A 24,004-nucleotide genomic window follows, 5' to 3' on the forward strand; every position below is an offset into this window, starting at 1 on the left:
TGATGTGCTACAGCATTGCTTGCTTCCTGCCATGTTAATTCTCTAAATGGTCTTGGATTACACTCTGATTATTCTAAAAGCTTCCTTTATCAATTTAATGATAAAACCTATCTTATCCTGTAACATGAATTCCTTTTCCGCGCAGAATGTAAAGATCAGAAAAGGCAAGACAGTCTTTATTTTGACAAAGTGCCCTGGGACTAACAACACAGTGGTTCTCAAACTTGGGTGTTATCAGAATCATCTGGAAAGCTACCAAAGCAGGACAGGGCCCCGGTCTATGTATTTTCACCAAGTTCTCCAGATGACTCTGACACCCTCCAAAGTTTGGGAACCTCTGCAATGACGTCTTCCCATCTTGCTCCACCCACTGCTATGAGGTTGGCTTCTACCCCATCTCGGGGACCCTGCTCATCCTTCCTCTCTCTCACTCTGGGGTTGAGTTAGGATAATTCAGGAGAGAAAATACAACTTCAGGAAGCAGAATCAAGACCTCTACATCTGGAATCTCCTGTCTTCTCAGGGAGAATCACTCTATAAACAAAGCTCAAACTCCCTTGATAGCTTGCTGAGGCCTGGCAGGTTTCAAAGAGGAGAAACGGAAGCTGCATGTAACATGAACAACCAGAAGCTGAGTTTCCAGGTCCTCTGAAAAGAGCCAAGTTCCATCACCGTTAATTACATCTAATAGTAGCTGGAGTCCCCCAAATGCCTTCTGGGCAAACCAGGCATTCTATTTCCTGAGGTTTGATCAATGCCAAAACTGTACAAAGAAAGGTGAGTTGCCCTTTCCACTGTAGTCTTTCACACAAGATCTCCCTCAAATTCTGAGCACCCTAGTACCTCTCTTGTTCTTCTTTCTCCAGTCGTTCTTGCTCCTCCTGCTCCTTCTGTAGCCGGGCCTGTCGTCTCTTCTCAGCCAGGATCTTTGCAGCCTCTCCTGCATCGGTGGTGCCTGCCGTGGGTTTCCCCAAGGCTGTGTGGGGGACAGGCAACAAGAAGAAAAGACTAAGGTGAACAAGCAGAATGACACCACTCTCACGGCAGCCGCCACTTGGAAAAATGCAATCCAACCTGAAGGGGTGATGGGAAATGCTGCCTGGACTAGCACAATTAGCCACCAAGCACAAGAAGCCACCACCATGGATCATCTCGCAGTGGAAGGCAAGGAGAGACAGAGCAACTAGCAAGTCCCACGGCAGCCACCACCGCGGCCCAATTCGGAGGGAACTCACTGCATCATAAAGACATAAAGGATGAAAGCAAGACCCTCTCTGGCTAGAAGCTGCAGATGCCAGCTGGCTGCGAGGCTCTCACCACACCTGTGAACTCCCGCAGCCACTAGCAGAGGCAGCTCCCGAGCTGCTTCCCCAGGGCAACCTCAGGAGACTGAGAGGAGCAAGCTGCAAGCCTGAAACCACAGCGAGAGGGGAGGAAGTCATCCCAGTGAAAAATTGCTCACCCTCTCACAAGCATGAGAGCTTCCACTTGGATCAGGTCAGAGAGAGGACCATGTTGGAAACCTCAGGTGGCCTACCTTCGTGGCTCTCAGCCTTTCCTCCTGAAGCAGCGTGCTTCTCGGTGAGATGCCTGTCCACAACGTGCTTCTCGGGGGCCTCCTCCCCAGGCAATACAAATGCCTGCTGGCCCATGGCACCTTCCCGTTCCTTGTTGGTCTTTTCTTTCTCTGCTTTCTTCTTGGGTGTTTCTTGGTTGGAAAAGGAGGACAGGCGGTATTTCACAGGAGACCCTGGGTATGATGGCTTCACGTTCTTTGGAGACTGAGGATATACTCTAGAAGCGGCCCTGTAACAAAAAAAAAAACATACTGTAAGATAATTTCCAGGACGGAAGACAGAATTCTCCATTCTTAAGACACCTGGTTCCAAAAAGTTTCACGATTTTGTCCTTCAAGAGGAAAAAATGTAAAGCTTAGCATATACTCAGAAGTCCCTAAAGTACTATCACTCTAACAGGAACATATAGTATCTATAAAATTTTCCTTGTGGAAGGGAAATATTTTAAGCAGCCCAGATGGTGACTCCACGTCCTGATTTCACTGCAAGTGGATGACAAGGTAAGGATGGAGCATGAGGCGTCTTCCCACCCCCTCTTGTTAGGTGAACACCAGGGCTGGACGTGGCTTCTGCACATGCCAATGCCCAATCCGGTTCCTTTTTAAATGCTGAGGAACAAAGTCAGCCCGGGGGTGGGGGTGGGGTATCTCTTTGAAGGTTCCTGAGGTTTAAAGGAATTTCTCTCCCTTCTACTGTGTAAATGCAAAAGGTGAGGACAAGTCCGTTTTTGCCCCCGGAAACACTGCTTTGTTCAAATACAGGGACTTGTCTTACACCTGCTGAAAGAAGGTCTGTTATGGGTGAATACCAGCCGAGGCTGAGCTCCTCAGCGAGGGCCAGTTGTTGGTGACATAGGTAATGGCTTGGCTCCAGTTTACCTGGAAGTTCACACGAGGATGCTGCAGGCATTTTTACACAGTTCTTTTAGGAAGAACATAAAGTAATCTGTACATAAACTACAAACTGCCACTTTCAATCCTGCAGCAGTTTGAACCATATGAAATTGCTATTATCCGACTGCTTTTCACCTAAAAAAACAACCATAAAAATGGCAATTCATAGAGTACAAACTAATATATAAGGCTGGTTTCTCACCAGAGGCTTAAACAGTTACCTAATCAGATCGTGACAGTACGGGAAAAAAACATGATCAGATCAATATTAAATTTGGTCTTGAGATGGACAATAATCCTTCAGTGGCAAGTCCATTGCACAAGACGTGGAGAGTTTTCCAATGACATCGCCCATTAAAAGCATCTCCGCACAGGGAGGACGTCAGTCAATGCCAGGACGAGGGCCACACAGTGGGGGGGGGGGGGGGGGGGGGGACGGTGGGCAGCAGTAATCCCTCTATCCCTTGTCTTTAATATAACCTGAGTCATAAATTCAGCCGTTTCAGGACTAGCCATCTTATTTATGTAGAACCAGGCCAGTTCACACTTCCACAGTGGCCATCTGCTTCCCAACTGGAACCCCCTAGCCCCAGAAAGCTCCTCCTTCATCCTGGCCAGGCTGGCTTGCCTGCGCCATCACCCGGTTCGGCCTGGAGCCGCATAGGACCACTGGGACACCTCGCCCACGTGGATGGGGCCTTGACTGTGTAGACTCTTCGCCCCTTACCTCGGGCTCCTCTGACTCCGGCCCCAAACGGGCTCTCCTACCACTCCTAAGGGATGCGGCTTTCCAGACCTCTCAGCAACCAGGTGGTTCTTTCCAGAGGTACTACATAACCCTGGTTTTCTAACCTTTTCCCTAGACTCTTTTACCAAATAAAACTCTTGCACAGAATCCCCCTACCCTGCATATGGGTGCACATGCATACGGACTGGGGCTTCTCAATCCCGGCACTACTGACAGTTGGGCTGCATGATCCTCTGCCGAGGGGGGCTGTCCTGTGCATTGTAGGACGTTGAGCAGCATCCTTGGCCTCTACCCACTAGATGCCAGTAGCAGCCCCCTTGGCAATTCTGACCATCAAAAATGTCCCCAGACATTTCCTCTCAGGGGCAAAATAGCCCCCGGTGGAGCACCACTGAGATGAGACATACAGACACATACCTCCCCCCAAACACACACATTCTATCTGTATAAGGCAGATAAAAACGGAGCCGCTGTGACTGGAGGGACAGAGTCCTAAGCCCAGTGGTAACTGCGAGGCACGTCAACACGCTCCTGCGGTCCCTAGTTTGAGAGGTAATTTATTGGCGCCTCTAAGATTCTCACACACCAACTCAGAACGGGTCCCTGCTGGAGCTCAGACCTCCACTAGCTCACTCCAAAATTGTGTCCCGTTCACTGAGTGCTTTCGACGCTGTGCTAAGTGTATATATACCTGTGTGTGTGTATGTGTGTGTGTCTTTCAGTTGTTAAAAACCTATATGGTGCAGGTACTGTCTTAGGATCACTTTACAGATGAGGAAACTGGGCATGGAGAAGTGAAAGTACAAATGATGGAGCTGGGAGGCGAGCTCACGTCTACCTGACCCCACGCCATACAACTCCTGCTCTATACCCTGCGCTGCTATGGCTGCTAAACCTGAGTCTGGGGTCACCAAGCCCCCAAGATATATTTATCAGAACTGGCACAGAGTAAGCCCTCCATGGCTGTTAGAGATCGGTGTTACTGTTAGCAGGGACAATGAATTATAGAGATGATAAAATAAAATTCTGAATGATCCCCACAGGCAAGAATAACCCCAAACCTGGAAGATGAACTTCAACGGGGGAAAACGCCAAGTCCTGCCCTCTCATGTTGATACTGCTCTACTGAACATAGTTTTTTTCAATCAGCTGCAAAAACTTGCTTTTAGGTTCAAATAACCTGTGCAAACATGCAGTGGGAGAACTTCTGCTTGGGGACGCCTTCCTTCCTGGCTCCCATCCAAGACCGTGACCGCACTGTCAAGCAGATAGAGCCCCTGTACTGTGTGCCCCACATCCCACATCCTCTCAAGCTAATAGTGGCCCGATCAGAGGAGTGGTGCTCACATTATAAATCCAGCACTCATTTTGCTAGAGCCACCATGTGGGACTCTCAAGAGACGGTCTAACTCCATGCTCGGATCAAAATACATCACCTACTCCTTGATATGGCATGTGGATGCCGGGTGCGGTCTCATTCCAGCAACAGTGTATGAGAGGAGATGGAGGGCTCATCCATGGATTCGGAGAGACAGGCACTAGGGCAGGCTGCTATATTATGGTAGATGCCACAGACAGAAGCATCCCGACCTTGGCTCATTAAACAGGAATTCCTGGTATTGGAAGTACCTGTGAAAAGCCATCTACTCTTTTACCCTGCCCCTGATTTCTCTGATTGGTGAGACCAAGTGAAGGCACTGGGCACATGCAGCTTATCCTCTTCGAGTTCCCTCTCTGGGCACCCCCTTCAGCAAGCAGACACTCTGCATTTCTCTAAGTGGTAAGTCTGAAGAGTGGGCTCTGACCGGGGGAACTCTGCCCTGAGTGGGGAGACAGATGAGGCTCTGGATCCAGACCTGGAGGGATGAGCTGCAGGCCCAACTGTTCTATATTTCCAGCCTCCTAGCCATGGAACCAGCATCTGGGTCCCACATGACCCCTGGGTCAGGTTTAAGTGGTTCACTACCAGAAGGGAAGGAATGGAGCACAATCAACTCGGTCAGTGTGACTGGAGCCAGATGGCTCAGTCAAGTCCACTTAGATAGATGGAAACGTGGGGAAAGATTTCAACGCCAGCAGAGGAGGCTGCGCTGGCCTGGGTGGGGGAGGCTGTGCCAGCCTTGGAGCAGCTTTGCACAACTTGCCTCAACAGGACAGCTGGTCACATGTGGGTTCTGTTCACACCACAGACTGAGGTTCTATTCTAAAATAAAACTGTGCAAATTGCCCAGGAGCGCACATTTAAAAATAATTTCTACCTGAGAAGTCAGGGTGGATTATTTGGGATAAAACTCAATATATTAAGAAACATCTGCTTGCACTCCCCTACCTACTCTCAGCTCCTGCCAATAAAGAGAATAATTTAGAAAAACCACACACACACACACACAAACACCCCCTTCTAATTAGAGGAGTATAGGCAAATCGTAGATTTAAGTGACCAAAAGGCAGAATACAATCTTCGAAGTTCCTAATTTTATCTGCATATTTTTGTAGCATTTTCTGCTCATGCTGCCTTGCCACTCCCTTATGTGGACTTAGCGCCCTGCCAGCCACTCTACAAGAGCCGCTAAGCACGGGCAGTTTTGAACAAGGCGATGCTGATCTGGCAGAACTCATGGCTCTCTGGCCAGCACTCATTTTGCTACTGTAAGCCAAACAAAGTCTGCCTAAGTTATTTTTTCCAATTTCCTGGAAATAGGTATCTTGGCTGATGAAGGAAATTAAACACTAATTAATCAGGGGAACCCATTAGTGCTGTGGATTATAATAACACTAATGATAACAAAACCACTGCGCTTTTATAGAGAGTTTTATTTTGCAGTACTTTCTCATTTCTTTACTAAGGGTCTATTTAATCCCCACAATAACCCAGTGAGGTTATTAGGTGGGGAATCTATTAACCATATTTTAAACAAGAAAACCAAAATCCAAAGAGCTTAAAAGGTCTTCCCCAAAGAGATGCAAATACACTAGAGATCAAGGAGTGGGGCCAAGTCATGTGATTCTTTCTCTGGCTTAACTTTTAGCTTTTCTACTTTAATTTTTTAAGGCTCAACACCTCTGTCATTAAATATATAACAAAGAAATTCACAAGTCTTGTTTGGGGGTGGTACAGACAGGCCTTCCTGCAGCATAAGGAAGGATTATATATAACCTTTGGGGATTCCACGACTGGTAGAAAAGATGAACAGACATTTCTGAAAGTGGAGCAGCCAGAAAGACTCTCAGGAGCGGGTGCTGTGCACCTGTGTGGGCATCTACTGTAAAGCAGAACCCAAAAGGACTCTTCCCTCCATCTCCTGGAATCTACTTCTATTTTCCCTAAAGCCACTTGACTCCAGGGATGGTGAGTACAGACCACTGATCGGATGGCCTCATCAGAACAGCTCAGCCAATATTCTGAAACATTTATGTTCATGGTCAAGGTTTTAGTACTTTCTGAGAAGAAAATAAACGATTTTACACCAGAGAAACCTGGTGGACACCACCTTTACCCAGGGATCAAAGCCAAAATCACCAGTAATGAAACAAGCTAAGAAGGACATGACATCCCTTCTGTGGTTTTCCTTCCCCAAATGCACAACCTGAACCTAATCACAAGGGAACCTCAGACCAACTCCAACTGGAGAGTCCTCAGAATAACTGGCCAGTGCTCTTCAAGACTGTCAAGGTCAGGAAAAATAAGACTAAGGAACCATTCCTGATTAAAGGAGACTAAGGAGATGAGACAAATGAATGCCATGTAGAATCCTGTGTGGGATCCTGGACCAGGAAACTAAAATGCTATAAAGGACCTTATTGGGGCAAGTGGCAAAATTTGAATATGGACTGTATATTAGGTGATAATATTACATCAAAGTTAAATTTTCTGAGTTCTGTAACTGTATCGTGGTTATGTAAAAGAATGTCTTCATTCCTAGGGGTACAGGGTATGATGTCTGTAATTTTCAATTGGTTTGTGGAAAGTGCGCGCGCGCGCGCGCGTGTGTGTGTGTCTATGGAGAGAAAGTGGGAGAGTGTGTGAGTGGGTGAGAGGCAAGAATGAGACTAATACAGCAAAAGCTCCTACACAATGGAAAAAAATGAAAAAAAAAAAAGGAATACAGGAATTCTTTGTTGTAGCTTTGCAATTCTTTTGTAGGGTTGATCTAAAACCAAACTATCCTCTGGTAAGACTAACAAGTATAGGACTATGGGCTGGGTGAGAACATAAATGTAACTGTGAGGAGTGGGTATCACTTAATGTTTTCAATTTTCCCTTTCAAGAAAGTATACAGATAAGAATACAAAAAAACTAATTGAGAATGATGGTGGTAGCAAAAATAACAGTGAAACTGCCAGTGCTGGGAGCACTCATCCACCCGGTGCTCATGTCAGGGTAGGGTCTAACCAGTTCACACAGTCACCAGAGATGCCTTCCAGAATGGCACCCAGGACTCATCAGTTAAATGTCCTCAGACATTAAAGGAATGGGCTGGACCAGGAGCCTTCCAGGAGCCTGTGAGCCTGAACAAAGTGAGAGGTACTTAATCTGGGCCATCCAGGCAATGTCATCTTGATTTCTTCCCCTCATGTGGAATATCTCTTTTGTTTCCAATGCATGATAAAGTGAAATTAAACTGGATTCCTGATACAGACACTTGATCTCAGCTATGAACTATCTCTGGAAGTGGTCATCTTTGGCCGACTGCATTTTCCAAAGATGGCCACTACAATATCTGCCATGTCACATGACTTTTTGAGTTTGTATCTCCCACCCACTGAGTCTGAGCTGCCCTGACTGCTCTGACCAACAAAGTACAGCAGAGAAGTGATGCTGTGCCAATTCAGGGCATAGTTCTTAACTGGCCTGGTGGCCTCCGCTTTGTGCCCCAGGGGACGCTCCCTCTTGGAACCCAGCTACTGCCACCCTGCTGTGCAAATCCTAAGCCACATGGACAGGCGGCGTGTAGGCACTCTGGTTGACAGCCCCAGCTGAGCCACATAAATGGGCCACCGTGGACCTCCAGCTCAGTCGAGTCCTCAGGTGACTGCACCCCAGCTGTCATCAGACTGCAACTGCACAAAACACCCAAAGTGAGAACTGCCCAGTGAGCCCAAGTCAATTCACAGAACTGTGAAAATTAATAGCAAATTGTTGTTTGAAGCCACTGAATTTTGGGGTGTTTTGTTAGTGTAGCAATAGATGACTGAAACATTACCTGTCATAATGACCAAACTGACTGAGAATATACTTTTAAGACTATAAAACCATTCAAGACTACCTTGCACTGAAGAATAGGGAGTACAGACAGCATCAACACTCAGGGGCAGAGCGCGCCCTGGCAAATCCACTTGGCTACGCTTGATTTCTTCTCTCCAAGTTACAGGAAGAGAGCTATGCTCCATCCATATCATTGAAAGTGTTGCTGAAGCTAGTTTTCTAAAACCCATGCAACTACCCGACAACGTGAACAATGAAAATAAACTCAAATGCTTAAAAGAGCAATGCTATTAATATGCATAGCCACCCAATAGTGGTTTAATTTATCTGAGATCAGGGAAGAGAACAAAGCACCGCCAGAGCTCAGGAGGTCACAGGAAAAGGGATCGTTAATCGCATGACCCATCTGGGCTCTGGGATGGGAGCTCAAAGGGGCTAACTAAGCCCCTTTTCAAAGCTGCGTCGTTTCCACTGTGCTTTAAAATGCAGACATGGTCTACACAGACGGAATGTCAAAAATGCCACTTTGGTTGGGGCTGATTTTGAGTATGATACCATTTTAAAAATCAAATAAAAAGAACAAATAAACAATAAATAAATAATAAATAACGTGTTTCTTTTGTATTGTCTTTCTTCAACGTTCAGTGTGTACTGAGCAAGCATCATTACATGGGAATCTCCCATGGCCTGTGTCCCTCCCTGTTCCCAAGCCCTCTCGGAGGCCACTGCCGCCCTGAGTTTTATGTTTGCCATTTTCTTTTTCTAAACATCATTTGCCACCTTTAGATGCTTAAAAACACGTTGTTTAGTTCTGTACATCTGGGCATCCAATATAAAAGTTGTCACACCACTGGCATTCTTTGGCGACTTGCTTTTTTCGTTCCACACTACGTTCCTGGGACCCACTGCATGGCTGTGAGCAGCTGCTATTCACTCTTTTTCACTGCTGTGGAGTTTGGTTGGATTTTTAGAATTTACTTACTGTCTACTAGAGTTCCCACATTTCTCAGAATGGGTCCATACCCAGTGTGATTCAGCTACTCATTTTCATCCAGGGAGAAATTATCTTTAATTGGGAACATTTTAAAATCAAGAAAGGTTTGCTTCCCTGAGATCTCTCAAGTTGGCAATACTGATTTAGAAGTACCAGGAGGAGGAGAGAATGAGTCTGGAAGTTTTGACAGGACACAAGCAAGTCTGGCTGTGTTAAAGTCTATGCTATTTCCTGCCTGCATTTGAGATGACATGCAAGATGCCCTGAAAATAAAGGCCTTTCTATTCCTTTCTCTGTGTTCAAGTGGCAGGAATACTTCTGCAGTACAGTATAGAAGCTGGCATCCATCATCCTTTTAAAATTCCCCAAGTGCAACACGCAGCCCAGAAGAGAGAATGTGTAAGGAACTGATCAGCATGAGAGTAAGCCGACAAATGGCTAAGAAAGAAGGATGTGGTAAAAGGCCCAAGTCCCTGGGCCAGTTCTGTCCTAGCATTTCCTACACTTGCCTGCCCATCCCACTCCTGCCCCCCAACCCCCAGGTTCTCCTTCCCTTCTTGCTTTCATCTCACAGACAGATACTAAGCACCTATTGTGCAACGGTCAATCAAGACAGGCCCCACCCTCGAGACAGTCAGTCTAGCAGGAGACGGCAAAGCGAACATAAAATTCTAACAGGGTGCAACAAGGCATGGGTTTACATGCCTCGCTCCCTCATGTGATGCACGTCCCTGCACGGATGTCACCCTCTCAGAGGTGACTTCCCAACCACCTTATCTAGCTGGCTCCCCTCTACCACCCCGTCATCTTACCTGGTTTCATTTTACTTCAGGGCACTATAACCCCCTGACATTATATTTGCTTCTTTGTTGCCATGTAAGTGCCATGAGGGCAGGGACCTTTGCCTTCCTCATCCCCACACCTCAGCCCTCAGGAGAGCCCCAGATAGAGAGGAGGTGCTTGATGGGTATTTGTTGAATGGATGAATGAATGAATTAATGCACATGAGGCTAGAGGAGCACAGAGGAGGGGGTGAATTCAGCTCTGATTGGTTCTGGAGAGGACGACGACTGAGCTGTGTCCTGAGGGATGAGAACCTGGGCAGGCCTTTGGACTGGGCCTGGTACTGTGCTCATCTGTAGATAAGTCTCCCCTCCCTCCTTGCGTGGGGGTCTGTGAAATAGAGACCATTCACACTCATTTTGCAATTTTCTGGCACATCTGGCACAGTGACATGCATTCACTCATTCAACAAATATTTATTAAGCATCTACTATGGGCCAATTACTGTTTTAGATACAGTTGAAGTAAAAAAAAAAAACTCTCTAAATTGAAGTGCATTAAAAAAATATAGGATTTTGTTCAAACCTCTTTGGGTAGGGAAAGCTATTCTGAAACTTGGATGAGGTGTCCTTTAAGATGTAAAATAATTCTGGAAACCCAATATTCTTTGAGATTTCCTACTTGAAAGAAACAGCACAGAGCTGACTGGGAGGTTGTTTCCAAGAATCTAATTCTCATCTCTATAGAAGGCAGCAACCCCCTTGGTCATCTCTGTGAAGTTTACGATGATGATGATGACAAGCTAATAGCCACACAGGGGCCACGAGTCAGTGTCAAGGACAAGAGAGGAGTGGAATCGGGAAATAACCCCAGCATGAAGGAGGCTTTTCTTTCTGTTAATGTAAATGTCCCAAACTAACACCACAGACATGACCAGGATGGAAGCTGAAAAGGCTCAGAAATAAGACAAAGAGAAATAGAGCTCACATAGTCCACCTAACAGACTTGAAGAGATTGCAAGAGATCAGCACCAGAGCCAAAGGCAGGAAGATGGGCACAGCCAGGAGGCAATGAACTTTCAAAGAAACCAAGATGCTATTAATTCAGTGATTTGCCATGAAAGGATCTTCCTTATGGGGAACAGGTACATCAGTAACAGGTATTAATAGTCTACAAAAATGATAGTGATCTTTGAGCGAAATAATAGAGAAAAAATCTCTATCAGAAAGCAACATATTAGAAATAAGAGCTGATGCCACCTTGAAATATTTTTAACAAACTCCCAAGTGTTCATTACCTTTGGGTTTTATCCTATGTTCTCTGAACCAAACTGATGCACTAAACAAGCTTTATATGGTTACTTATAAAAACTTTCCTATTTTCCCAAATGAAATCACATTTCTCAATTCAATACAACTGAAGAGGCTTTCATTCTACTGTGTTACTCTTGTCAGTTACTATCGGTAAAATATTTTAATGTCCTAAAACAGAGGTCACGCAGTTAGTGCAAAATTGTTTTTCAGTTACATGGTTTCACTGGTCAGTTTACTTGATTATCAAAAATAGATATATTCTGGTTTCAGTTAAAAAAATAATGTTGATCTTGGCTCTCTGTTACTGTCTTACTATCTGTCTCAGTGAGTGAACAAGTGAGTGAGTGAGCACGAGCAGGCGCACAAGCATGATACAATAACTCCACTCCAGATGAAACTGGAGGAGAAAGAAGGAGAATGCCAGAAAAGCAAAACAGAATTCAAGGACCTGCAAAGAATTGCTGAATAGATCAGGTTGATAAGAATCCTCTATTTCCCAGGCAACAAATCTCTTAATGGCCCATTGTCTATCCAGGAGGTACACTGATAGTAAGGTCAGGTAATTCAAACTCAGCCATTTTTCCTACTTACCCTTTTGTGGCTGACAATGTCCCATGGGTGACCAACCAGTAGACACAAAGCCGAATCAGGCATATCCCCCGCCAAACTGACTTAGGCTGCGTGGAAAAGGGGAAAGATGCTTACTTGGATGTCACTGGAGATGATGATCTCTTAGAAATGCCTGCTGGAAAGTCACATCTTCTCAGGGGGGACCCGAGGCCCGTGGAAGAAACTGCTCGCTGCTCTCTCTTTACCTTCTCCATCTGTAAGGGGAATATAGAAGGGAGTAGCCAAGGCCCAGGACTAGCACTACTTCTACAATTTCTAAAAATATCCCAAGTGGAACAGATGCATATCTTTCCTTCAGAGGATCAATACACAGTTATGGTGTTTTACACAACAGGAATCTCTGCAGGGAAGCATTGTGAGGTCGTCACACTGAGGTCACCCAATGAAAGAAATAATAACTTTCAGCCTCAAAATACAAACATTTTCCTCTCTTATCTGCAAAGAGCCAATGACAGAACCATATTATGGTCCTGGACATACAGAAACCGCAGAGTATAAAGATATACAATCAGTGCAAAAAAATTATGGGTGGGTAAAAATGTTGCAGTTATAATGTTCAAGACAGAGAGCTGTGGACCTTGAACAGAATACATAGTATAACAGAGACTCTAATTACTTCCTCCAACCCCACCCATTCCCCTAAGTCTTCATCACTCCTGCCTCAACAGTCAGAAGGGCATGGACATAAGTGTCTTGCAGGCAGCAGGTGTTCCACAAAGGTTAGTGCCCTTCTCTGCTTACCCCACTTTGCTGCAGCAAATCCTCACTTGGCCCCACAGCCACATACATCGGCCCCATTCCATAGTAATCCATCCTATAGTAAAACCCCGGATTCTGAAATAGTCACTTCTCATTTGAGACCCTCAAGGCTATACTCGATACCAAAAAATAAATACAGTATTATAAAATGCCCAATGGTAGAATAACGCGGTGGTTTTAAAATACGTCCACACATTCTTTGATTCTCTTCCCTTTGACAGGTTGAGTTTAATTCCCCTCGTGTGAGTATGGGTTGGGCTTAGAGAATTGCTTTTAATGAACAGCCTACATTGGAGGTGATGGTGCGTGACTTCCGAGACAAGTTTATAAGAGGCCCTGTGGCTTCCTCCTTGCTTTTTCTCTCTCAGATCGCTCACTCTGGGGAAGCCAGCTGCCATGTCATTTGGACACCCAATCAGCCCTATGGGGAGGCCCATGTGGCAGGGAATGGGGGCCTCCTGCCAACAACCATGCAAGCGAGCCATCCTAAAGAGTCATTCTAGAAGAGCCCCCGTCAAGCCTTCAGATGATGGCAGCCCCAGCTGGTGTCTTCACTGCACCTTCATGAGAGAACCTGAGCCAGAACTGCCCAGCTAAACCATTCCTAATTTCTGACCCAAAGAACCTGTGAGATGATCAGCTGCTAAGGTTTGGGGTAATCTGTTATATAGCAATTGATAACTAACCTAAGTAGTAGGGTATGCCTAATTTCTAAAAAGTATACAAGCACTGGGGGGTACCTGCTCAATATTCGTGTTACTGATGGTGTCAGCATGCCATCAAAAAAGTTTAGAGGCCACTGTTGCAGATGAAAGCTGACCTAGAATCTCAGTTCTAGTTACCCATACAGGCAAGACTGGCCCAGAATCAGGCATCCTTAACGAAGCAGGAAGGGGACACTTGGAACATTCCTTCTGACCTCCATCCTCTGGAGGGCAGGCTATAACAAGGACAAGGTCTTTAGGAATTTTCTTCAAGGCACTAAAAATCAGGAGGGTGCAAACACTTTAATGATTGTCAAAAGTTGGGTGAACTTTTAAACCAAATCTGCCCTTTGAGCAGTCCCTCAAGATCAATGGAAATACAGACCCACTGCACCCCCAGGTCCAGCACAGGAAGTGATTGATTACATTGTCAGAAAAATCACAGTCCGAAGCGGTATGAGTGAGTGGGTTTTTAACCTACCAGAGAGGCCTCTGCTCCTGCTGGGGCTCCTTTTCCTACATCTCCTACACCAGATGTAGATGTGGCCTTCTTCCTCTCAGCATTTTGGGTGGGCGAAGACTTGTAGGAAGATTTAAGAGGACCAGCAGGAGCTATACGAGGACAGGTATGGAATACTAGAGAGTTACAGTGTAACAGCCAGAGAAGACAGGGGACACAGACAGAAAAAGTAGGGAAGCAAAGTGTTGGGAAGAACAGATTTCTGTTAAAATGTGACATGGGTGATCCACATTCTCAAAATCACACTTTTTCTACTGTACACAGAACAGATACTATCATAAAAAGGCTCTCACATTCAATGCTCAAGAGTCAAGTTCATTCCAGAGCTTAAAAGTCTGGGCTTTGGAGCCAGACCGACCTAGCACTCAGGACAGGTTACTCAGCCTCCCAACTTCAATTTCCTTGTGCAGAAAAGAGCGAACACAGCAGGCCTGACTGCTAACCTCAGAATGGCATGCTTGCAAGGTCGGCCCCTGGTTGGCACCTGGGAACTTTGATTTCAAAAGGGTTCCCACCCCTATAACTGAAAAGAATGGCTCCCTGGGCCTAGACTGTTTATACAAACAATATCGTTTATCCTGAGCAATTGCTTTTCTTCTGGAAGCCTGGAATTTGGGTACCTGCCAGGCAGGGGTGCCTACATGACTAGCCCCCAATTAAAACAAAACAAAACAAAACCCTGGGCACTGAGTCTCTAATGAGCTTCCCCAGTTGGCAACATTGCACATGTGTTGTCACAGCTAGTTGCTGGGGGGCGGAATTAAATGTGCTGAGTGTGACTCCACTGGGAGAGGACTCTGCAAGTTTGCACCTGCTCTCCCCTGGACTTCACTCCGTACAGTTTTTCTCTTTGCCGACTTTGTCATGTATCCTTTCACTGCAAAAAATCATAGCCACGTGTATGATTAGACGCTGAGTCCTACGAATCCTCCTAGCAAAGGGACCCTCTTAGGGACCTCCCAACACATTTCTTATTCTCAAAATGGGGATACTTCCTACTTCCCAGGGTTTAAAAAAATTAAGAGACAATTCATATACTATAAAATTTACTCTTTTAAAGTGTACAATTCAATGGTCTTTAGTGTATTCACAAAGTCGTGCAATTATCACCACAGTCTAATTCCAGAACATTTTCAACATCCCCAAAAGAAACCCCATACCCAATAAGTGGTCACTCCCCATACCAACCCCCAGTCTCTAACAACCACCAATCTACTTTTTGTCTCTATGGATTTGCCTATTCTGGACATTTTCCATCAGTGGACTAATACAATATTTGTCCTTTTGTGTCTGGCCTCTTTTACTTGGCATAATGTTTTTAAGGTTCGTCCATGTTGTAGCAGGGATCAGTACTTCATTCCTTTTTATGGCTGAACAACATTCCATTGTATGGATAGACCACACTTTGCTTATCCACTCATCTGCTAATGGACATTAGGATTGCTTCCACTTTATGGCTACTATGAATAATACTGCTATGAATATTCACGTACAAATTTTTGTGTGGACATATGTTTTCAATCCCCTTGACTCTACGCCTAGGAGTAAAACTGCTGGGCCACATGGTAACTCTATCTTTAACCTTTTGAGAAACTGCCAGACTCTTTTCCAAAGCGGCTGCACCACTTTACGTTCCCACAAGCAATTTTAGAGGGTTCCAGTTTCTCCACATCCTCGCCAATATTCAGTATTGTCTATCTTTTTTAATTTTAGCCATCCTTGTGGGTATGAAGTGATATCTCTTTGTGGTTTTGATCTGTATTTCCCTAATGACATTGAGCATCTTGCCATGTGCTTATTGGCCATTTGTATGTCTTCTTTGCAGAAACAACACGACTATTTGGAAGCAGCTACTGCTAGGTCTAGGTTTACATGCCATTTATATGTCCTCTCACTGAATACACTATCTCAGGAACTGAGACCAGGCCTAACCTTACATGACATGGACTTGCCTGTCTACAGAGAGAGTGCCAACCCTCATTAACCTTGACATCCACGCATGAGGCAATCTGCTTTGATAAGGGAAGGGCTTTGATGGTCTTGTCCAGTGTTTCTCAGACTTTAATGTACAGGCCTGGGCTGGTGCCTGAGAAAACAAGCTCCCAGGGAATGCCAATGTGGCTGATCCATTGACCACACTTTGAGTAGCAAGGTTCTAGATATTTGTTGAGCTCTTACTCTCTGCCGATTATTGTGCTATTTCATTTATATGCATTATCTCATTTGACCCTCCTGACAATTTAAAGTAACTCTATTTTATAGATGAGGAAGCTGGGGCTTAGAAAAGTTAATTAAATTTCCCAAAATAACAGAGCTAGTAAGAGGGCAAGCTGGTTGTAGGACACCAGAGACTGGTCTACTACAGGCTACTTTGCTAAACCATCTCCAAAAAAATTTAAAAGGCTGCTAACTTCCATAGTCCATCAAGCAGGAGTCTTCCTAATTCACATACCCTCAACATAAAATAGTTAACTTACCTTTGGGACACTTAAAAGAAAAGAAACATAGTAATAGCAAAACACTATTATTATTAACTGTTGGTGACATCTCACAAAGTTGGGAAATGGGAAGCAAAAGGTAAAAATTGGAGAATAACTCAAAGGCCGATCACCACCCTTTCGGGCAAGTTCTTCTGTGTCACCAGCGTGGCCTCTTTTACCTGAGTCACTGGACTGCTCAGAGAGTATAAGCGCACTTCTGCTTCTGGCTAAAGAAGCCTGTGTTGGTGTCAACAGTCGCATAACAAGATAGGCTTCCATGGAACTAAGGGGCATGTGATGAGCTGAGGGATGGAATCAATGAAAGTTTAAAAATGCAAAATTAAAACAAAATAAAAACCAAATGTCTATAACAACACAATGCGTGATGCAAATTAAAATGTGGAAAATAAATTAGAAACATTCTAGCAAAGGATGACTTTGAAGTTCATCACAGTAAAAGAAAACAAATGATGAATCACTTAGCATTTGGAAAGGCACATTAATTCTCTTGGAGTGCTGGAATTTATGGAATATTCCACTAGAGTACAGGGACCTATATCATCCTAAGAGAATTCACCCACCTCCCAAGATGGAATATGAGCTCAAGAACCCATTTACTCACCAAGTAGATCTAATATTGAAAAAATATCACTTCTACAAAACACTGGCTTTAAGTCCTCTGTTAAGAAATATTTCACAACACACTGACTTGGTTAATGAAATATGCAGTCTTAAAATAGTATTAAAAGGCATACCCCATACCTTTTCCATGTAAATAAGGGCAACAATTAAATGAGAAGCACACAAAAATAGTCAACTGATTATCAGCTTTAATGGAAGAAAGTATTCATAATCTAAAATTCAGGAACTGAAATGTCATTTCTATGGTTTTGGAATGTATTGCATTGCAATGGGTTAACTTTTCTAATAAATTACTTTGTATTCTTTGGGTACTCACTAGCTAGTGCATGATGTTTGGATGAAAAAATTTCAATTTAGAATCCACAAGCAGATAATTCAGTTGTCGATGTTTAACAATTGAGTGACATCTCTATGTATTAATCAATGCAGAAAAAGAAATTGAACATCAATTTGTAACCACGTGAATTAATGAAAAACATACGGAATACACTCGCTACTGAAACAGCTACATAGAATTAAGAGTGTGTAGGTGGTTTCTCGTCCAGCTCTTAGGTAAGTCAGTGTTTCCAGTGATGACCCAGGAAATGCCTCAGAGATAAGCAGCATCATGACCCTTCCGGGGCCTGTGACACCCGCAGCACGCCTCTGTGATGGGAGGGCAAGGTCAGGGCCAGGGAGAAACACCCAGGAAGGCACACTGGCCCCTTCAAGACCCTCCTCCTTGCCCCCAGGTGATGCCTGTTTGTGTTAATAACTCCATGGAACCTGACACTTCTGAAAAGAGTGCTTTTAAAATACACATTTACCTCCACACATTTACCTCTGGGAGAGGTTCCCTCCCGCCCGCCCTTAACCTACATACTCTGAAAGGTATGCATGCAGCTTCCTAAGCCTCTAGGAAAGGTGCCCTACAACACTTACCACACGGAAGGGGTTCCATCTATTCAGTGTCTCAAAATGGCACGTCACCTATACATATCGCCCACCTCGAAACAGAGGACCCGGAAAGGCTGCCCATTCTTTTCCCCTTAAAGGCCTCATACTAGTTCTGGGCCTCTGTTTTCACTGAAAAAGTGGGCAGGCCTCCAAGCCATGACAACTGCAGAGCCCCGGTTTTATTCACTGTGAAATCTCCCATGTAACTCTGAGTCATCAGTTCTGCTCTTTCTGGCTAATAAGCCGCATTGTATAACTGGGCATTTGCTTTTTTTAATGGTCACATCTGCCCACTGGTCAATTAATTCCTGGGCAGGACAACTCCTTCATGCATTGTGGAAAATGGAACATTCTCTTTCAGACTGGAAGAATGTCATTAAATTCCTGTCCCTAATCAGGATCAACCTGGCTCAAAGAGTGCACCACTTTCTAAAGTCCCCTTAGCAAGGCTCTGGGGCTCTCACATTCAGACCACAACTTCAGGACAATGGTATCTGCAGAAGGTGCAAGAGGGGGTTCTCACAAAGGCCAAAAGTAAAACAGAAGTAAACTGCTGGGGAGAGAGCAGTTCTCCGTGTTCACTTGCCTCGGTCTGGGGAATAGGGTATTGCCACGGTGGATGAAGACAGGCATTTACTCATGGGAGGCTCTGTTGGCTTTGGCAAATTCATGATTGATGTTGAAAGCTTGTCACATGCTGCAGAGAAATGCATTAAGGACATTGGTATTTCCGCCACAGTAGCCCAAAAAGCGTATATCCCACCCAGCCATCCTCACCCACATACCTCCTAAACCGTGGCAGCCCAGCACGTGTGCTTCCATTACCCTGATAGCTAATTATCCTGATTTGGAAAGGCCCAGGCTACAGCAGCGATTGGTCTGGAGCAAGAGTGTCTCTTCAATTTTAATAAAAGCCATGCTAATCCCCCAGTGAAGCATTTCCTTATGTCCAGGGATTTTTAAGTATATTCAGACCACATGGAGATAAATCGCCACTGGAAAATGTCCTACAGTCTGATTGCGACTGTGCTCTGAAACTGGACTTTCTCTGCTGTCTGTAGCTCAGGTTGGAGAGGGATGTACTTTGTATGGAAGGAGCTGTATTTGAAGTAGAATAACCTTCGTTTCTTCCTCTTATCAAGAGATGGGGTCAAAACGGCCCTTTCTCAAATGCTTTGAGTGTTGATGGTCAGGATTGTAAAACATGACCCTGGGTTTTGGTGTTCTCATTTTCCAGACATTGTCTTTGACTGGTTTCTGAAATGAACCACTGCAGCAAACTAAGAGGTTGCTGCCTGTGCCCACCTCAGAGCCTGAGGCCAAAGGAAAACTGTGTGCCCTTAGCTTGAATGGAAGCAACTCCATTTCTAAAATCTACTTCTATGATCATCTCATTTTCAACCGAGAAGATTGCAACGTCTGACAATTTCTCTTGGCCAAGTGACAATCTTAACTAAGTTTTCATTAATTCTGAAATAAAATTATAATAAATTCTGTTTGGGTACAAATAAAATATTTAAACTTGAAATGATGTGAGTTTTAATATACCTATTGTTCAATAATTTTTCAACTACTTTAATGATCTGGGAAAAAATTACAAAATTCAAAAATACATAAAACTATGAATGTAGGGGTGTGTGTTTTCTATTTTGCCTCAGGTTCCAATATGACTCAGCATGACACTGGTCTTTAGAAATCTGAACAAAAGTTCATCATGGATTATCTTGCATTACTTTAAAATATTTTTTTTCATATTTTTATGTTCTTAAAACTACTGCATTATTATATTTTTAAAATACTGCACTAAAATATTATTTTATCTTGATTGCTGAGATTTCTGGGGCCCTTAAACTTTGTGCCTGAAGCCCTGGATGCTGATTTCCCAGTGGGCGAGTATTCAACTCTACTTGCACTTCTATGCGGGGTGGGGGTGGGTGGGGGGTGGAGAGGTGTTGATACTACAGTTAACTGGGCCATGCAGCAAGCTCTCTGCTACCAAGCAACACCAATAATGATTATTCTTTGTGAAAGGAATGCTGGAAACCATGGATATTTATTCCTACTGCTGTAATCTGACCATCTGCACTGCTGGTAAATATTGCACCCCTTTTAGATCTTTTTTGTTTGCCTTTGCCAGCAGAAGATGGGTTGAATTTCTAAAGTCATTCTGAAATGGGAGCAAAGATTTGTGAGTTCTATTCTTGATCTAGACCATAAGAATTTCCCAAGTCTGTATCTACAAAATAAAGCCTATCAGAAATCAAGACCAAAGCCAAGCTATTTACATATTTAGGTTCCTAGTGTTAGGACTGATGAAAATTTGCATTTAAACTCCCTACTACTTCCTTTCCAACCCCTCTCTAGGAATCCATCAACATTCACACCAAGGACAAGCTTTCCATTTGGACTCTGTATGATTAACATTTTGATCACCCAAAGTGATCTGAGCCCCCTGCTACTTAATGCCTAAAACAGATGATTAATGAGAGTGTTAAAGATCTAAATGCACAAAAGTCAAACACTGACAAGATTTTTGAGGCAGAAGTTAGTGAGCCAAGGATGAAATGCCTCCACTGCACAAAGATGTAAAGCATGCACAGCTCCATGATGACAAAGGAACAAAGAAATACAGGTATGTCATTCACATCTCTAGAAAAAAAGTTAACAACTGTTCAGACTACAAAATAAATTGTAAAAGCGCTCGAGACAGACAAGTTGGTGATGGAGGAGAGTGGTCAGAACAGTGATCGGATATACCGTTGGTGGACTCGGCAGCGGCGGCAGTGGTCCCTGGGTCCGGAGGAAGGGTGCTGGCTGCTAAACCTAGAGGAGGGGGTGGGGTATTTTCTGATTCACCGACACAGCAAAAAAATCAGAGCACAGAGAGGTGAAAAAAAAAAAAAGACCCAAGTTTTTGTTGGCTTTTAGTTTTTAATGAGGAAAGTAGAAAAAGTAACTAAAGTGGGTTGTTGACGTCTCAAAAAAGAAAACACAAAAAAGAAAAAAAGTGTATTCCTTGTCAAAAAGTTAAAAGCAAAAAACAGCAAAGTCAAGAATCCATCCTAGGAATTTAGTTAAACCCATATGCTCTCAGAATGAGCTAGCAGACAACTCCCGCATGACAGAATGCTGAGATTCTCGAAATGCAGCAAGACACTAAAGAAAGGGAAAGCTATAGAGAGTAGGAACAATCCATACATTCAAATAAACATTTGAAAATTTAATGGTGAGGATGAACTGGATAAGGAAATAAGTCACCTTGAAACAGAATTGAAAGGGCAACAAAAATTAATGATGAGGAGGGGGGAACCGCCCAGCCCTTTTAGCTGGCAACTGCTGCCTTGGGTCTCCAGCCCTTCCAGCGGTGACAGCCGACTGCCACTCACCACCCCTGAAATGGGCATCCCTGGCCTGCCAGGTGGTGTTCAACCAGGCACTGCATTCTGTTTCTTTGCTTTTTCTGTTAGCGTTCTGGCATTTTGCTCTCCTGAAAGCCCAGGTATTGTATCAACCGTTTGCCAGCAAGACGCCGCCCTTCGTGAGAAATTCATACACAGGAAGCCTGGCAGGCTTAAACATCGCATCTGGGGAAGGTCCCCTTAAATCTGTGCAAAGGATTCCCCAGATCCCCACCGCACCCCCGCAATGCAGGCACAGCCCCTTCACTCACCTTCGCGTCCTCCCTGCCCGGCAGCCTGCACGATTCCCCAGGAGCACTTCTTCTTCAGCTCCAGCTGCTGCGTCCGCTCCAGGGACCGGCGCATCATCGCCTCTAGCCGCTCCTGCCCAGTTCACGCAGAGCGTCGGCGGCGTCAGGACGGAATACAAAATGAGCCACCCAGCACCCCCCTGCGCCGCCACGCCTCAGTGCTCCTGGAGAGCCACCGAATGGGGGGTGGGGTGGGGCTTTCTGTACTGCAGTCAACGGGACCCCCCCCCAAACCCAGGCACACGTGCTTCCCCACTACACAGGAGCGTTCGCAGTGGCTGAAGAGCAAACTCCAGGCTACTGCACTGAAGCCACCGCTGGGCCAGGCCAGCAATTTGTTTAAGAATAATGCCAGCCAAGCATTAACTCCTTGTGGCCTGCCTCAAACCTCGTTTTGCCCATCTCAGTGGGCAAAATTTTGCTCCAGTACCGAATTTGCCCAATTCAGTAGGAATTTTGCTTTAGTACCACCTGCATCCACTCTAATGGAAACCAAAAAACATTCTGATTTGTGAAAAACGAAATTAAAATGTCATTTCAGTTTTTGGAGCCTTATTAAGCATAACTTTTGAGAGGGATAGATGACTTTGAGATCTATTTTGCCAAGCAGCCCCACTTTCATCTTAGAACTTCTTAAAGGGGAATCAATTGTTTTCTATATCGTAAAGCTTTTCTGCGATGTAGGATTCTGGGGATAATATTGCATATTTCCAAATTTAAAAGGGACAGGGCATGGAACCATCTCAAAATAAAGCATCCATGAGTTATGCATTCCCAGAATTAGGTGGGTGGAGGCGGGGGTGGGGGTGGGGTAGAGAACTTACTTTTCAAAAAACAACCAGGTCTCTTTTTTTTTTTTCTCAGTTCAGTTTTTTTTTTCCCTTGTCTTTTTTTTTTTTTATTAAATTCAGTTTTATTGAAATACATTCACACACCATACAATCATCCATGGTATACAATCCACTGTCCACAGTATGATAACATAGTTATGCGTTCATCACCACAATCTATCTCTGAACATTTTCCTTACATCAGAAAGAACCAGAACAAGAATAAAAAATAAAAGTGAAAAAAAAACACCCAAATCATCCCCCCATCCCACCCCATTTGTCCTTTAGTTTTTATCCCCATTCCTCCACTCATCCATACACTAGATAAAGGGGGGTGTGATCCACAAGGTCTTCACAATCACACTGTCACCCCTTGTAATCTACATTATTATATAATTGTCTTCAGAAGTCCAGACTGCTGGGTTGGAGTTTGGTAGTTTCAGGTATTTACTTCTAGCTATTCCAATACATTAAAGCCTAAGAGGTGTTATCTATATAGTGCATAAGAATGTCCACCAGAGTGACCTCTCGACTCCATTTGGAATCTCTCAGCCACTGAAACTATTTCGTCTCATTTTGCATCCCCCTTTTGGTCAAGAAGATACTCTCAGTCCCACGATGCCGGGTCCACATTCATTCCCGGGAGTCATACTCTGCGTTGCCAGGGAGATTTACAACCCTGGGAGTCGGGTCCCACGTAGTGGGGAGGGCAGCGAGTTCACCTGTCGAGATGGCTCAGTTAGAGAGAGAGAGGGCCACATCTGAGCAACAAAGAGGTACTCAGGGGGAGACTCTTAGGCACAACTACATGCAAGTTTAGACTCTCCTTTGTGGTAATGAGCTTCATAAGGGCAAGTCCCATGCTTGAGGGCTCAGCACATCAAACTGCCAGTCCCAATGTTTGTGACAACATCAGGTCTCTCTTTCTTAATGAAGAATTTAACCAAAGTACTCTCTTGTATGACCCAAACTATTACTTTCAAAAAGTTGGGCCAGAAAGCTGGCAAATATTTCCTTGGCACTGGAAAGAAACCTTTCTAATTCTACAGGCCCTGCCCCCACTCCCACCCCCATGACACCGCAAATAACCAAAGCCTCTTTCTGTCTCCACTGGAGAAGGCCAGGTGCAAGGAAAACTGTTACACCCACACCGTGTAGCCCTCATAAAAACCAACCCTGAGGTGCTTCAGGAACTGGGCTAAACCTAGCTTAACGCCAAAAAAGATGCTTTTTTCTTGTGGTTTAAAATTTTTTTTTAAAAGCCAGCAAAAATTAATTTA

General features: G+C 44.5%; 1 protein-coding gene across 15 annotated transcripts in view; it reads right to left on the reverse strand.

Moving 5' to 3' along the window:
* The window catches only part of MAP7D2 (MAP7 domain containing 2), a 49,257-nt gene extending 27,259 nt beyond the window's left edge, over positions 1-21,998 (reverse strand). Inside the window, exons 1-8 of one of the 15 annotated variants that reach the window (XM_037822288.1) lie at positions 21,856-21,979; positions 20,943-21,032; positions 18,772-18,882; positions 16,787-16,909; positions 14,089-14,243; positions 12,220-12,338; positions 1,538-1,806; positions 844-976 (exon numbers count right to left, since the gene is read on the reverse strand). In XM_037822288.1, coding sequence (XP_037678216.1) covers positions 844-976; positions 1,538-1,806; positions 12,220-12,338; positions 14,089-14,243; positions 16,787-16,909; positions 18,772-18,882; positions 20,943-21,032; positions 21,856-21,952 — 1,097 coding nt within the window. In that variant the 5' untranslated portion in view covers positions 21,953-21,979. Of the gene's footprint in view, positions 1-843; positions 977-1,537; positions 1,807-12,219; positions 12,339-14,088; positions 14,244-16,786; positions 16,910-18,771; positions 18,883-20,942; positions 21,033-21,855 lie in introns of all 15 variants that reach the window. The other 14 variants (XM_037822285.1, XM_037822283.1, XM_037822284.1 and 11 more) reach the window with 14 other exon arrangements.
* Positions 21,999-24,004: the final 2,006 nt, after the last annotated feature.

This window comes from Choloepus didactylus, chromosome X (assembly GCF_015220235.1).
Source record: "Choloepus didactylus isolate mChoDid1 chromosome X, mChoDid1.pri, whole genome shotgun sequence".
NCBI lineage: Eukaryota > Metazoa > Chordata > Mammalia > Pilosa > Megalonychidae > Choloepus > Choloepus didactylus.